This window comes from Triturus cristatus, chromosome 7 (assembly GCF_964204655.1).
Source record: "Triturus cristatus chromosome 7, aTriCri1.1, whole genome shotgun sequence".
NCBI lineage: Eukaryota > Metazoa > Chordata > Amphibia > Caudata > Salamandridae > Triturus > Triturus cristatus.
Genome location: NC_140590.1, coordinates 374,611,458 through 374,625,522, shown reverse-complemented (window position 1 = coordinate 374,625,522; position 14,065 = coordinate 374,611,458). Strand labels below are relative to the sequence as shown.

The 14,065-nt window shown below is 45.3% G+C and overlaps 1 protein-coding gene across 3 annotated transcripts in view; it reads left to right on the top strand.

Annotated features, from left to right (window-relative positions):
• Nucleotides 1–14,065, top strand: part of LOC146809712 (sacsin-like) — a 255,441-nt gene that overhangs the window by 183,487 nt on the left and 57,889 nt on the right. Inside the window, exon 1 of one of the 3 annotated variants that reach the window (XM_085616551.1) lies at nucleotides 6,124–6,285. The exons of the other annotated variants lie outside the window; for them this stretch is intronic. Coding sequence (XP_085472677.1) covers nucleotides 6,240–6,285 — 46 coding nt within the window. The 5' untranslated portion in view covers nucleotides 6,124–6,239. Of the gene's footprint in view, nucleotides 1–6,123; nucleotides 6,286–14,065 lie in introns of those variants that run through there. 3 annotated transcript variants of the gene reach the window in all.

Sequence of the window (14,065 nt, the reverse complement as noted above, 5' to 3'; positions counted from 1 at the left end):
TAATGATCCGTTTACGGACCCAGACACCACACCGTTGGATGATTGGGCTTTCCCCTTACCAGATATGCCTGACCCTCAGCCATATCCCTCAAAACCATCGCCTCCTGACGATCACCTGGTGTTTGGACAATTATTAAATAGAGCAGCAATATACCACGGCGTCACAATGCACTCAGACGCACCGGAGGAAGACTTCTTATTAGACACGTTCGAACAATCTCAAAAGTCTGTACAAATCCTGCCCATGTGTCATAAAACACGCCCCAGAGGTATTTAAAGACCCCGTTCATGCCAGGGTTCTCAACCCACGAATTGAAAAGAAATATAGGCCTGCTCCTGAAGACCCTAACTACATCAAGGGCCAACTCCCTTTGGATTCTTTGGTCATTTCCAATGCGCGGAAACGCGTCAACTCCCAAACCACAGGAGATACTCCACCCCCAGACAAAGAATCCAAACTATTAGAAGCCTCCGGGAAAAGAGTAGCAGCACAAGCCGCTAATCACTGGCGAATTGCCAACACTCAAGCCCTACTGGCACGCTATGATAGGGCCCACTATGATCAATTAGAGACTTTCTTACAACATCTGCCAGACCAATACAAAGCCCAGGCAAATGACCTCATTCAGGAGGGAAAGCTCATTTCAAATGCAGCAATTAAATGTGCACTTGACGCCGCAGACACCGCCTCTAGAGCAATTAACACAAGTGTGCTCCTACGACGACATGCATGGCTACGCATCTCAGGCTTTAAGCCAGAGGTACAAACTACCATACTTAGTCAGCCATTCAATCAGGAGCAGCTCTTTGGGCCAGCAGTAGACGCTGCACTGGAAAAAATGAAAAAAGACACAGAACCGGCTAAGTCCATGGGAGCATTACAATCTCCCCAACCACGTGGGTCCTTTCGGCGCTCCTTCTATAGAGGAGCCTCCAGAAATATTGGAACGGACACCTCCTCTACATTTAAAACTGCCACACACACATCCCCCAGTAGAGGATATTTTAGAGGCAGATACAGAGGAAACAACAACAAAGGGCGAGGTCGAGGTAATAATAACACTCACACCTCCCCTGCCACAAAACAGTGACTTTCCTCCACTCCCCCCAGACCATTCCACTCCGGTCGGGGGAAGACTAACACAGTTCCTACCTGTCTGGAACTCCATCACAACAGACCGGTGGGTAAGATAAATTATCCAGTATGGTTACTGCCTGGAACTCACAACTACCCCCCGCATATACCACCCAAACAGCGTCCCATGTCACAAGATCATCTTACACTCCTCAAACAGGAGGTTCTCTCATTGCTTCAAAAGAACGCAATAGAACCAGTTCCCTTACAACATCAGGGCACAGGGGTATATTCACTCTACTTCCTAATCCCCAAAAAGGACGGGACTCTAAGACCAATACTCTACCTCAGACCCCTAAATCTGTATATCAATTCAGATCATTTCCATATGATCACTCTTCAACAAGTGCTCCCACTACTGCAACAAGGCGATTTCCTTACCACACTAGATCTCAAGGACGCCTATTTCCACATTCCCATACATCCTGCCCACAGGAAGTATTTAAGGTTTGTGGTGGACGGACAACACTACCAGTGTGCAGTCCTCCCATTCGGGGTAACAACCGCACCCAGAGTATTCACAAAATGTCTAGCAGTAGTAGCAGCACATCTCAAACGACAACAAATCCATGTCTTCCCGTATCTAGACGACTGGCTAATAAAAGCTGAGTCATTCAACAAGTGTGTCCTACACACTCACCAAACTATCCAAACTTTACACAACTTGGGATTCACAATAAACTATCCCAAATCTCACCTCCAACCTGCTCACATACATCAGTATCTGGGAGCCACAATAAACACCTCCACAGCCCGAGCATATCCCAATCCAGCCAGGATAGCCAATATGCAAGCTCTTATCGCAAAATTCCAAATCCAACACTCTCTTCCAGCAAGAGTGTTCATGCAACTCATTGGCATGATGGCGTCATGCATCTTCATTGTGCCTTATGTAAGACTTCAAATGCGTGCCTTGCAAGAATGTCTAGCACGTCAGTAGAACCAGGCTCACGGACAACTTACGGATGGTAGACAGCCGCACACATTGCTCTCTCAAATGGTGGAACATAGCAAACCTCTCCAAAGGGCGGCAGTTCCTAGAGCCTCTTCCACAGATAGTGCTGACAACGGACGCATCACTCACAGGATGGGGAGCCCACCTCCTCGGCCACAGCACTCAGGGCAAATGGACCACTCAACAAAAAATGCTCCATATCAATCACCTGGAGCTGCTAGCAGTGTTCCTAGCACTAAAATCATTCCAAATACATCTCCAAAACAAAACTGTCCTCATTCGGACAGACAACATGACAGCCATGTATTACATACAGAAACAAGGAGGCAAACATTCTCTCCAGCTGTCCCAGCTCGCACAGAACATTTGGAGATGGGCCATTCCACAGAAAATATACCTACTTTCAGAACACCTTCCAGGGGTTCACAATCATATTGCCGATCTGTTAAGTCGATAGACTCAACAAATCCACGAATGGGAACTACATCCCCAAGTTCTAATACCCTTTTTCCAACAATGGGGCCAACCAGACATAGATCTGTTCACCACACACGAAAACGCAAAATGCCCAACCTTCGCCGCCAGGTTTCCCCACTCGGAGTCAAAGGGCAATGCAATATGGATAAACTGGTCAGGCAGTTTTGCGTACGCTTTTCCGCCTCTCCCACTCATTCCATTAGTGGTACACATGCTCAGGCAACAGTCTCTGAAACTTATCTTAGTAGCTCCCACATGGGCACGCCAACCGTGATTCCCAACACTACTGGAACTCTCGCTAGTGCCCCACCAAAAACTGCATCTCTCCCCGTCCTTATTAACCCAGAACCATGGAGAAATCAGACACCCAGATCTAGGTCAACTGAACCTGGCAATCTGGCTCCTGAAGTCCTAGAGTTTGGTTATCTCAACCTTCCACCAGACTGCATGAATATTATAAGGGAGGCCAGACGACCTACCACTAGAGCCTGCTACGCTGCAAAATGGAAAAGATTTGCCATTTACTGCACTAACAATCATATAAACCCACTGGATGCATCCATCCAGGACATCATTTGCTACCTGCTACACTTGCAAAGATGTATTTTGGCATACTCATCCATATGTCTCCACCTAGCAGCCTTAGCAGCCTACTTACAAAATAGACAACACTTATCACTCTTTAGAGTGCCTGCGATCAAAGCCTTCATGGAAGGACTAAAAAGAATGATTCCTCCCAGATTACCACCCTCTCCAGTGTGGAATCTAAATATTGTTCTTACAAGGCTCATGGGACACCCATTTGAACCTCTGCATAAATGCGAATTACAGTTCATCACATGGAAAGTGGCTTTCCTTATCGCTATCACATCCCTCAGAAGGGTGAGTGAAATCCAGGCTTTAACCATACAAGAACCATTCTTACAATTACACCGTAACAAAGTGGTTCTTAGAACAAACCCGAAATTCCTTCCAAAAGTCATATCTCCGTTCACTCTTAACCAATCAGTAGAGCTACCAGTGTTCTTCCCAAATCCCGACTCGGTAGCTGAAAGAGCTCTTCATACCTTAGACGTTAAAAGAGCCCTGCTTTACTACATTGACAGAACCAAATCATTCTGCAAAACAAAACAATTGTTTGTTGCGTTCTCTCCACCACATAAAGGCAACCCCCTTTCCAAATCTGGGATAGCCAGGTGGATAGTTAAATGTATCCAAATATGCTACCTCAAGGCTAAACGCACACTAACAGTTCCCCCTAGAGTGCATTCCACACGCAAAATAGGGGCTTCCATGGCATTCTTAGGAAACATTCCCTTAGAAGATATTTGTAAGGCAGCCACATGGTCTACAACACACACCTTCACTAAACACTATTGTGTTGACGTTCAAGCAAAGCAACAAGCTTCTGTGGGTCAGGCTGTCCTTAAAACTTTATTTCAAACTGGTGCAACCGATACAGGTGACCACCGCTAGGGGAGACACTGCTATATAGTCTATCCTAAGTGTGTGATCTGCAGCTCATATGCCTCCAACGGAATATGCTACTTACCAGTATGCATCTGTTCTTGGCATGTAGAGCTGCAGAGCCACACACGCCCACCCACCACCCCGGGACCTGTATCTATTCCAGCATCGTCTTACTTAGACATTACACATGGACATCTCTCTCTTCTCTACAAACTCCATCATTTCCCATCATGGCAAAAAACAATCTGAGGATGGAGTTGATGCCCATGCGCACTGTAGTCCAAGGCAGGAGTCACCTATCTCGTGACCAAAGACTTCTTCCGAGAAGTGTGGCTCACTGGTTAGAGTAGGCAGACCTGGAAGCAGAGGTCAGCCTGGGACCAGGGTTCAATTCCCGGCTCGGCTGGGTCTTGAGTCCATAAATTGTCCATGGACTCGATAATTCTCGCTCCAGTGCATACTCGATTCATGGGTTCACACTCTGCGACTCTGGGCAATAACTTGCTTAATCTCCACAATGGCCCCTCGCGGCGGGATGCCTGGCAAGCGCTTAGAGACCGGTTGGTGATTTGCGCTATATAAATATCTGCACATTTATTTACAACAACAACCTGCAAGCATCCGAGCCCAACACCAGATGGCGATCTACTATCCTAAGTGCGTGGCTCTGCAGCTCTACATGCCAAGAACAGATGCATACTGGTAAGTAGCATATTCCTTTCTTGTTGTTCTAAAAACAATGCTTAAAAAGTTCTTAAAAATATTCTAAAAAAAAAACATCTTAAAAAGGAAATTGTCACTCAAGCCACCGCCCTAATGTGTCCGAAGGTATAGTTCAAACTACTATAAGCATTTGAAAGCCATGCATGCTCAAAAGAATGTCAATTTTTTTTTTGTAAACAAATTTTTATTTGTCAAATACACATGTCGCGAAGCTCTGTAGCCCAGAGACTTCCATCGTATCAAGAAACAACATATCAGCTCTGACAAGTTTCTCATAAAGTACCTAATAACAATTACAGAAGAGACGTGCAAAACAAGAACCGCCCCAAAAGAATGTCAATTTTGTTTATGGAGTTTACCTTACCAGGTCTCGCTGAGCCAGCGCATGCGCTGCAAGAAATTTAGTAAACAGGCTTTTAAAAGGGCTACCAGAGGCTTTTCCTGGCCTCAAGCTTGCATGCATGTGCACATGCTCGCGCGCAGCCGCCATGTGGGTTTCTGTCAAGGCTCATTAAGCCTCCGGGCCGATGAAACATCAAAATGCAAAGTGCAAAGCACGTGACTCACCTCCCCAAGCAGCCCTTGCTGGAATAAAGAATTGCGTATTGCTGCACCGAGAAAATACCTGCTCGTGGCCTATTTCACTTGAACACGGTTTCCCCGGTAAAATGTATGGGGTTTGATTTATGAAAATGTTTACATAACGTTCGGATAACTGGGGCCTGTATTGCTTATCTGCCTCAATCTCATTTCTGGCTGCCATCCCCCTCCCTCTGACTCACTCTGTAGCGTCGCCACAGCTGATTGTCACCGTGCCATTAATCCATATATTACAAGCCTCCCCCGTCTGGGGCTTTGTTGAATGGGCTCAATTTTAACTGCGCAACGGCGCTGCATTCCAAACAAGTGCCTGTGTTCCCTTTGTGCTCCCTTTCACTTCCCCCTCCTGCTGTTTAACACACTCCCTTTAACACGCCCCTCCCACTGTTTGTTCTTTATTTTTTATTTTCACATAACGCAAACTCCACTCGAAGGCATCGGAGTGCTTACACGAGCACCAGTTGCACTACAGACAGTATATACTTTCCAAAACCACAGCTTATAAATGTGTAGTAATCCGTGAGGTGAAGTCTACCATAACAAGAAAGCTGTTCTGCCACGCAAGAGTGGATATTACACACCTCAATGTGAACTTCACTTTCCATTTATAACACTTTTAATTTCCTGCATGTGCTTCGTGTTCCTTCTGCTTTACTCTCTGCCATGAGCCGTTTTCTTGCACGATTGGTCGAGACCCTGATTATGCATATTTTTCTGCTCTTCGACTGTTTGGCTGATTGTCACACTCTGACGTCAGGCTGTTGCCGAGGCATGGAAGGAAAGACCAGAGGGATGCCACGGGCTCCAATTGGTGGCACAGAAAGACTGACCTCGTATGAGAATTATGGTGCTCGCAATGTCCAATGAAGGCTGGAGTGCATGGCTGCAAAAACAGACAGCCAAGAGGCCAATGGAATAGAAATAGGTGAGTTGTTGGTGTTGAATGGTGTTTAGTTTGGGTAATCAACAACACTATACATTTAGGGGGTGGGGTGCTGGCAGCCAAGACTTGAAGGGAAGGGACGAGTGTTCTTGCTCTAGCAGTTGCCGAGTACCTCACCACTATATGATTCCTTGCTCGGTAATGTAGCCCCGAACACTAGAAGGGTCCCTTGTCAGTTGTGTTGTGGTTTAGAGAATGAGTCACAACTTGGAAGACACGCCAAGCCAGACCTGAATATTGCGCATTTGTAGTAACCTTCATCAATCCACTGTCCAAAGGGCGACTACTGTCCTCAGTAGCTCCACAGCCCGTAGTGTCTGTGCATTCCATGTAGTCTCTGCTAGTGACGTGGAAAAGATGGTGGTGAGTTAGCTGTAACTTTCTGAAATCAGGTCTACGTTCTTTTACCACATTGGCCATTCTACCTTCGCCTTCTGGTTCTCTGCCCACTTTGGACTCCGATTCAGCTCCCCCTCCACACCTCAGTCTTCTGTTTTTTATTCCCCCTGTAATCTGTTTGAATACTTGTCCACTATTGTGCTTCTGACCCATGTACTTCTATGTCTCATGACCCATTCCTTTTCAGTCTCCTCCCCTTCTATTCTGTTTATCTTCATATTCTTATTTTTATTTAATGAACAGTTGCATTACAAACGGATACACTCACAGGCACGGAGAGATTAAGTGATTTGCTCAGAATCGCAGTATGTTGAGCCTCCCACCGAGACCCCAACCCGTTTCCCCAGCTTCAAGGTCAGCTATGGTGTAAAACAGCCAGCCTGCTGATAAGCGTGATTTATTGTCTGTAAAACAGACTCTTCTGAATGCCACCCACCAACCTCGATAATAACACAGTAAGCGGCATATGTATTAGGAGTCGCCTGATGAATGAATATTTAGCATACGTACATTGACAAAACAAATACATTTTGTATAGGCAAAACGTATTTGGCTTTGACAATGCTTTTTATTCATTTATAGTCTCCCCACTGGAAATAATATCAAAAGAGCTCCCTGGAAATATGTTTGAACCCATCCTGGCTTTTAGGGGCCATGGCATACACCGTGATGAAGCATGCCACTATTGGTGTGTGAGGGTCATACTAAAAAAAGAAAGTGATTCCCCTTGCTTCATTAAACGCTGACCGGGTTCCCACGTGGTATAGGATTTTCTCTTGTAGAACAAAAGATAACTCCATTTGTTGTTTCATTATCTACTTAGGGAAAGTGTATCCCTTGGGCCTTTATTCTTCCACAAGGTCTCCCCCTGCCTCCTGATTGGCGGGCCCTATCTGGATCCCTTCCCTATTTTCTTGTAAGTGTGGGCTTGTTGTTCTCCTTTTTCGCTCAGCTGAAACTGTTTTTCAAACCACATTATGGTATGTTTCTGCAAGCTCTTGACCAACAATCTCCCCACAAGTTATGACATCACTGTTTAAGAAAGCATAGTATAAATATGAATTATATTTTATGTAACATTTTTTTAAAAATCTGCTTCTTTCAGAGTTTGTTTTAATATTTACACCACTGATGAAATAACTTTGTCTTGAAACGTGCTAACGGTACACTGGGCATTTTCACCTTGTGGTCTTGAATCTTCTATCTTCTCTTCTGCCAGCCCGAAAACCATGACCTGTATCTTCATTGTAGTGCCTTGCCTGGCCATCCCAAAGCAGACATAGGCAAATCAGTTTCAATTTAAAACGGGGCTGACATTAGGAAAATCTTGGAATCCCAAGACAGAGGACCCTTCCGCACCTTTGATGTAACTGTTTCCTGTCTCTCTTCAGTCAAGATAGAGCCAGCTCGCCTCTCTAAAACCCGTTTGGAGCGGGTCCGGCGATGCCCTCAGATTTGGACACCTCTGATCACTGTCCTATCTCTCTGTTAGGGATAAGGCGATAGGCCACAAGTAAGGCCCTTATTCTGGCTTCAATCCCACTCCGCATGTTAACAAACATTAGTGACTGTCATTGCACCTGACTCTATTAAGGTTATAACACCTTTTGTTGCCGGAGGAAGTCCATAAAGGCAACAAATGGCATCTTGATATGTGCAACTACTTTTTCGTGGCTTTAAGCACCTTGATCCTAGATTTCACAGAGGTGTTTGTGATAATTGTTTCCCTCTCTCCATTGTGGCTTTTTCTTGATACGTCTAATCTAAAACCATTGCTTTTAAATCCACTTTTCCCTTTCGCAGAGCGATATCTGTGACAGCCCCTCATTGATTTGGTTTCTGATTCCTTGATATTGATCAGAAAGCAAGCGGGTACAGCCTCTGTTTTCCTCTGTGAAATCACAAGCTGTACCCAATTGGGAGACCACCCTTTAAAGGTTTCACACATAAGTATATAAATAAAAGTCAAAATCCAACTGTCATGAATAGTTTTCCCAACTCTCCTCATCAATGGTAGCGTTCTAAAACAAGCATTGGCATAGCCAATAGGTCTTGCTTTTGGGACCTAGCAGCCTCCGGTCCATCAAGGGGGGGGTTCTGTCGAAAAGCAAGGTTTTGAGGTTTCTTGCGAAGATGGGGAGCGATGTTGTCTGTCTGAGGTGGAGCGGCAGGGCGTTCCAGGCTCGGGCTGCGAGGAAGGAGAAGGAGCGGCCTCCCGATCTGTTCTTTCTTGTGCAGGGGACCACAGCGTAGGAGAGCTGGGCAGATCGTAGGGTCCTCTGAGGTGCATGGAATTTGATTTGGCTGTTCAGGTATTTTGGTCCGGTGTCGTGGAGGGCCTTGTGGGCGTGGGTGAGCATCTTGAAGGTGACTCTAGCTTCAGTGGGAAGCCAGTGGAGTGTGCGCAGGTGCTGGGAGATGTGGCAGGGTCTTGGCAGGTCGAGGACCAGTCTTGCAGCGGCGTTCTCGATGTTCTGTAGCTTGCGAATGACGGTCTTTCTGTGTTTGAGGGTGATCCATTTGAAGGTCTTACGTAGGAGGCGGAGGGTGTGGAAGCAGGAGGACGAGATAGAGTTGATCTGACGGTCCATTTTGAGCTCGGAGTCCAGGATGATTCCCAGGTTGCGTGCGTGGTCCGTGGGGGTGGGCGGGCTTCCGAGGGCGGGGGGCCACCAGGTGTCGTTCCATGCATCGGGGTTTGGGCCCATGATGAGTACTTCTGTTTTGTTGGTATTTAGTTGTAGGCAGCTGTTTTTCATCCATTTGGCGACGGCTTCCATGCCTTCTCGAAAATTGTCTGGCGGTATTGGGTTTGTTGGATAGGGAGAGGATGAGTTGGGTGTCGTCTGTGTATGACACAATGTTGAGTCCGTAGGTTCTGACGTTGGGGACGGGCAGAGCCATGTAGACGTTGAAGAGTGTAGGGCTGAGGGAGGACCCCTGGGGGACTCCGCAGGTGGAAGGTGTAGGGTCGGAGAGGAAAGGGGGGAGTCTGACCCGCTGCGTTATGCCAGAGAGGAAGGAGCAGATCCAGTTTAGGGCCTTGTCTTGGATCCATGCGTCGTGGAGTCTGGGTATTAGGGTGCGGTGAGAGACTATGTTGAACGCCGCTGAGAGGTCGAGGAGGATGAGGGCTGCTGTTTCTCCTTTGTCCAGTATTGTGCGGATGTCGTCTGTTGCAGCGAGGAGGGCTGTTTCCATATTGTTGTTTTTTTCTGAAGCCGGATTGGGAGGAGTCGAGGATGTTGTGCTCTTCGATGAATGTGCGATGGCTTTCACGATGGCTTTCGCTGGGAACGGGAGCAGGGAGATAGGTCTGTAGTTTCTGAGGTCAGTGGGGTCCGCCGAGGGCTTGTTCAGGAGAGGGTTGACCTCGGTGTGTTTCCAGTCGTTGGACAACGTGGCGGTTGCCAGGGAGCGGGTGATGGTGTGGCAGAGCATGGGTGCGATGGTGTCGGCGGCTCTGTTAAAAATGTGGTGGGGGCATGCGTCCGTGGGGGCCCCGGAGTGGATTGACTTCATCGTCTTCAGTGTGTCTTCGGTGGTGAGGGCTGTCTATTGGTGTCTGTGAGCCAAATCAACCATTCCTTCCAATCGGGGTCTGATCTATTGTATTGCATGATCTTATCTAGCGTAATCCCTTCTTGTTATGTTATCTTATGCTCGGTGTATGATGGTGTGGGCATCAGAGGTGTATTCAAATGTTTGTTCTTGGCTAGTTCACGACAAGTCGTTTGTTGCACTGTTTCATTCCAAAACATGATTTGCTGAGGAATAAGGCATGCTCTAAATAGTGCCTCTGTTTTTTTGGACCTGCCAGTCTCTAGTACCCCAGACAGATTTTAAGTCTATGGTGTTTTTCTATAAGTCGAAAGCTTGTTCAGACAATCGGGCAATAAAGGAAGTAGAATAAATCTGTTAAACGTTAGTTAACATATTTTTCTGTGCTGGTGTTGGTGCACCCTTGTAATAATATTGGGCTGGGTCTGACGTTTTAAACCCTGAAAAATATGGGAACTTTTGTGGCAATGTTTTTTAACTGCTTTTTGGCGATGTTGGGCAATGTTCCCATTGGTGGTATGAGAAAACATTTCTGGGATTAGCAGATTGATGCAGAAAATGATGACCATAACTTTGATAGCAATTCATTGTTTCAAAGTCTGATGTGTCTTCAAACATTTCATTATTAGAAAATGCAGCAGATGTTTCTAAATCAGACAACATATTATTTACAGTTTCATAATCCCAATCATCGAAAATGTACTGTAGGTAATGATATCACTTAATGAAATTTAAAATAAATGTGGTATTTTTAAAAGTTTGTTTGGGCCAAATATATCGTAATTAACCTTGTCCCACACTATATTGTCCGGTATAGGAACTGCTGAAATGTTCACTGACATTAGGTCTCTTTTTTCACGATGTGTTGATTAGATGCGGTTTCAGAATCACATTCACTTTTTGTGCTTCAGAGCTTTCTCGAAGATAAGTTCCATTTATAAGCATACTAAAGACAGTTACTAAGCCTATCCAGAAAAGAAAGAAAAGTATCCGGGTAGTTACCCAGAATTCCACCCAAGGTGATACCAGGTGAGTCTTTTTAAGTAAGTTCAGAAACTCTTTAATTGCTGGTGGCAAGTTTTTTGGCCTGGCATTGTTTCAGGTTCACTTTGATCCAATTAAAAAGTATCAAAGTCAATGAAATAGCCAGATGCTATTCGATCAATTTTCGTTAGTTCTGCAGGTTTTGTGGAAACTGTAGCTTTCGCTTGTTGGGGCATGTTGACATAGATATCTGTGTTTGGTAGAGTTGAAATTTGTCTTTCATTTAAGTTCTGATTTTGAACTTGAGTTTCAAGAGGAATGAGTACCATGGCATTGTTGCAAAGTTCATCATTCCGTGTAGGTGACTCTTCAAATGTGATGAGTCTTTCTGTTTGAACTTCATGTATCATTGCAAGAGGAAGGGTGTCTGTTACTCTGGAGTCCCTGCAGCCTACTACTCAGTATCGGGCACATAGTGTGGTTTGATTCGATCTATTGAGACAAATCTTTTGTCCTTGTTACTGGCAAGAGGTGGCAGAAGTACTGTTCTTGTTCCTTCCACTGCCAGGACAGGTACAGGCTTTCTGTATGATGGCCCAAATTCTTTTTTGTCTGTTATTTTTTCCCTGACCAAGTCCCCGACTTTAGGGATCCAGACAGGTCTTGCCATGACAGACTTAACTTCCCCAGTGGTGGTCCATTTCACCTGAATATTGCTTTGTAGTGCCCTGGATCCATTTAGTTCCTGTTAAGCAGCCAAACGTTTATGGATGTCAAAAGGTTTTTCATCCGCCACTGTGCCTTCACAATCCAGATCAGGTACCCACATTCTTGTCCCAAATAGGACCACATAAGGAGTGACACCCCCTAGAGAGCTTCTTGACATGTTATTCAATGCTCTTTGTATCCCATACAGATGTTTTAGCCAACTCGCACCCAAGCCCAATACTCTAGCTGTTAAAGACTGCTTTAAGTCCCGGTTTTACCTCTGCACAACCGAATTTCCCTCGGGATGGTATGGAGAGGAGTTTTATAACAGTTCAAGCGTCAGCCGAGCGCTAGGCCAACACCCATAGGAATCTAAAGCAGGAATCCACTGCAACCATGATATACTTGTAAGCCCCATCTGTTTGTAAGTGGCTGCAGTAGTCCAAATAAACTCACACGAGTGGTTTGTTTGATATTAGCAATTGTGTCTGCGCTGGCCGGGTTACGGTGGAGCCTTCCATCTGTTGACAGATGTCGCATTTCAAGACATAATCCTTAGTTTGCTTTGTTATTCCATGCCACCAGTAGCGCTGTTTTAGTAGAGAAACAGTCACTGTAACTCCTGCGTGTGCAGAGTCTATATCCTCTTGTGCTGCTAGAATTAAACCTAACCTGCGATTCATGTCTGGTATTACCCGATCCCCCACTCCAGGAATCTGAGCAAATGGAACGTTGTTTGCATCTAACTTGTAGGAATACTTGAGTGGAAATTTCTTCGGTACTGCCATAATATTGAGTGTAGCAATAATCGCAACTATAATCTCACTGTCTATACTTGTTTTTGAACGAGTGATTGCAGCTAGGGAAGCCGTGTGTACAGCCCCCTTTGTGGCTTCATCAGCCAATGAATCCCCTTCAACGTGAACGCCATCACGTTGATGACTTAGTGTGTGTATCATGTGAACACTCGGTCGTTGGTTTTTCAACTCCACTTTCTGTTCCTATAGTGTTTTGTGCTTAATTGTGCCACCTTTCGCATCTTTAAACCCAGTTTGTCCCCAGTGGTATAAATATTCCTTGTATGACTGCACACAGTAAAAGGAATCACACATGATTAGTGTGGGGAATTCTCGATCCGTATTTACCAGTGCCAGTAACAGGGTTTTTATTTCTGCTAGCTGCGCCATGCAGTCTCCTAGAGACTGGGTTTTTGTACAACTCGGATGAAACTTTCCATCCTGCATGCATCCTTTGACGATAGCACACACAGCGCTGTATTGCTGTTTACTTCCTATGGCCAGCTGCACAGAACCGTCAGTGTAAATTATCTATTCATACTGATCCAGATGCATTATTTCATTTGTTAGAGGATATTCTTGTTCGTATTGCAGAAATGCTTGTGTTTTTAGACTTGGGTCGTACCTGTGTTCAACATCTGTTGCAGTGAGAGAATTTGCCCATTGTATCCATCTTGGATGTAAAGCTTTAGCATTGGGAACACTTGCCTTTGTATCAGCTTCTAAGGCTGGAACTGGGGTAACAACAATCATACGCTTCCCTTGAGCCAGTGCTCTTTTGTTCACTACAGCAGTCTGTATTGCTGTTAGAATTTTTTTTGTAGATGCAAAGCGCATTTCAGCCTTTGTGTACAAATGAGATTTGTACGCTATTGGTACTGTTTCACCTTCATTTTATGTTAGGAAGGTGTACCCTGATTGGCCCACAACTATATGAATCACCAGTTTGCTTACGTTTACGTGTGTCTGTAAGTGATTGGAAGCTATCATATCAGCCTGTAGAGAACGAAGGATATCTGTGTGTTCCTGTGTCCATTGTCTAACTGAAGAGTCAGGTTTTATTAAATCGTAGAAAGGTTTTATCCTTTCTGCGTAATCCAAAATGTATGTTCTGCCAAAGTTCAGGAATCCCAGGATTGATTGTAAGTTTTTTAAGGATTTTGGAGGTTGGAGCAGCGCACACTTTTCTAAAAAGTTAGCTACTAGGCTTTTCCCTTCACTTGAAAGCTCTGTTGTGGGGATTTTGCACCAACACAGAACTATGCGCAGGAAAACAGGACTTCAGTGTATAGGGGTGTACCAACCTATCACCT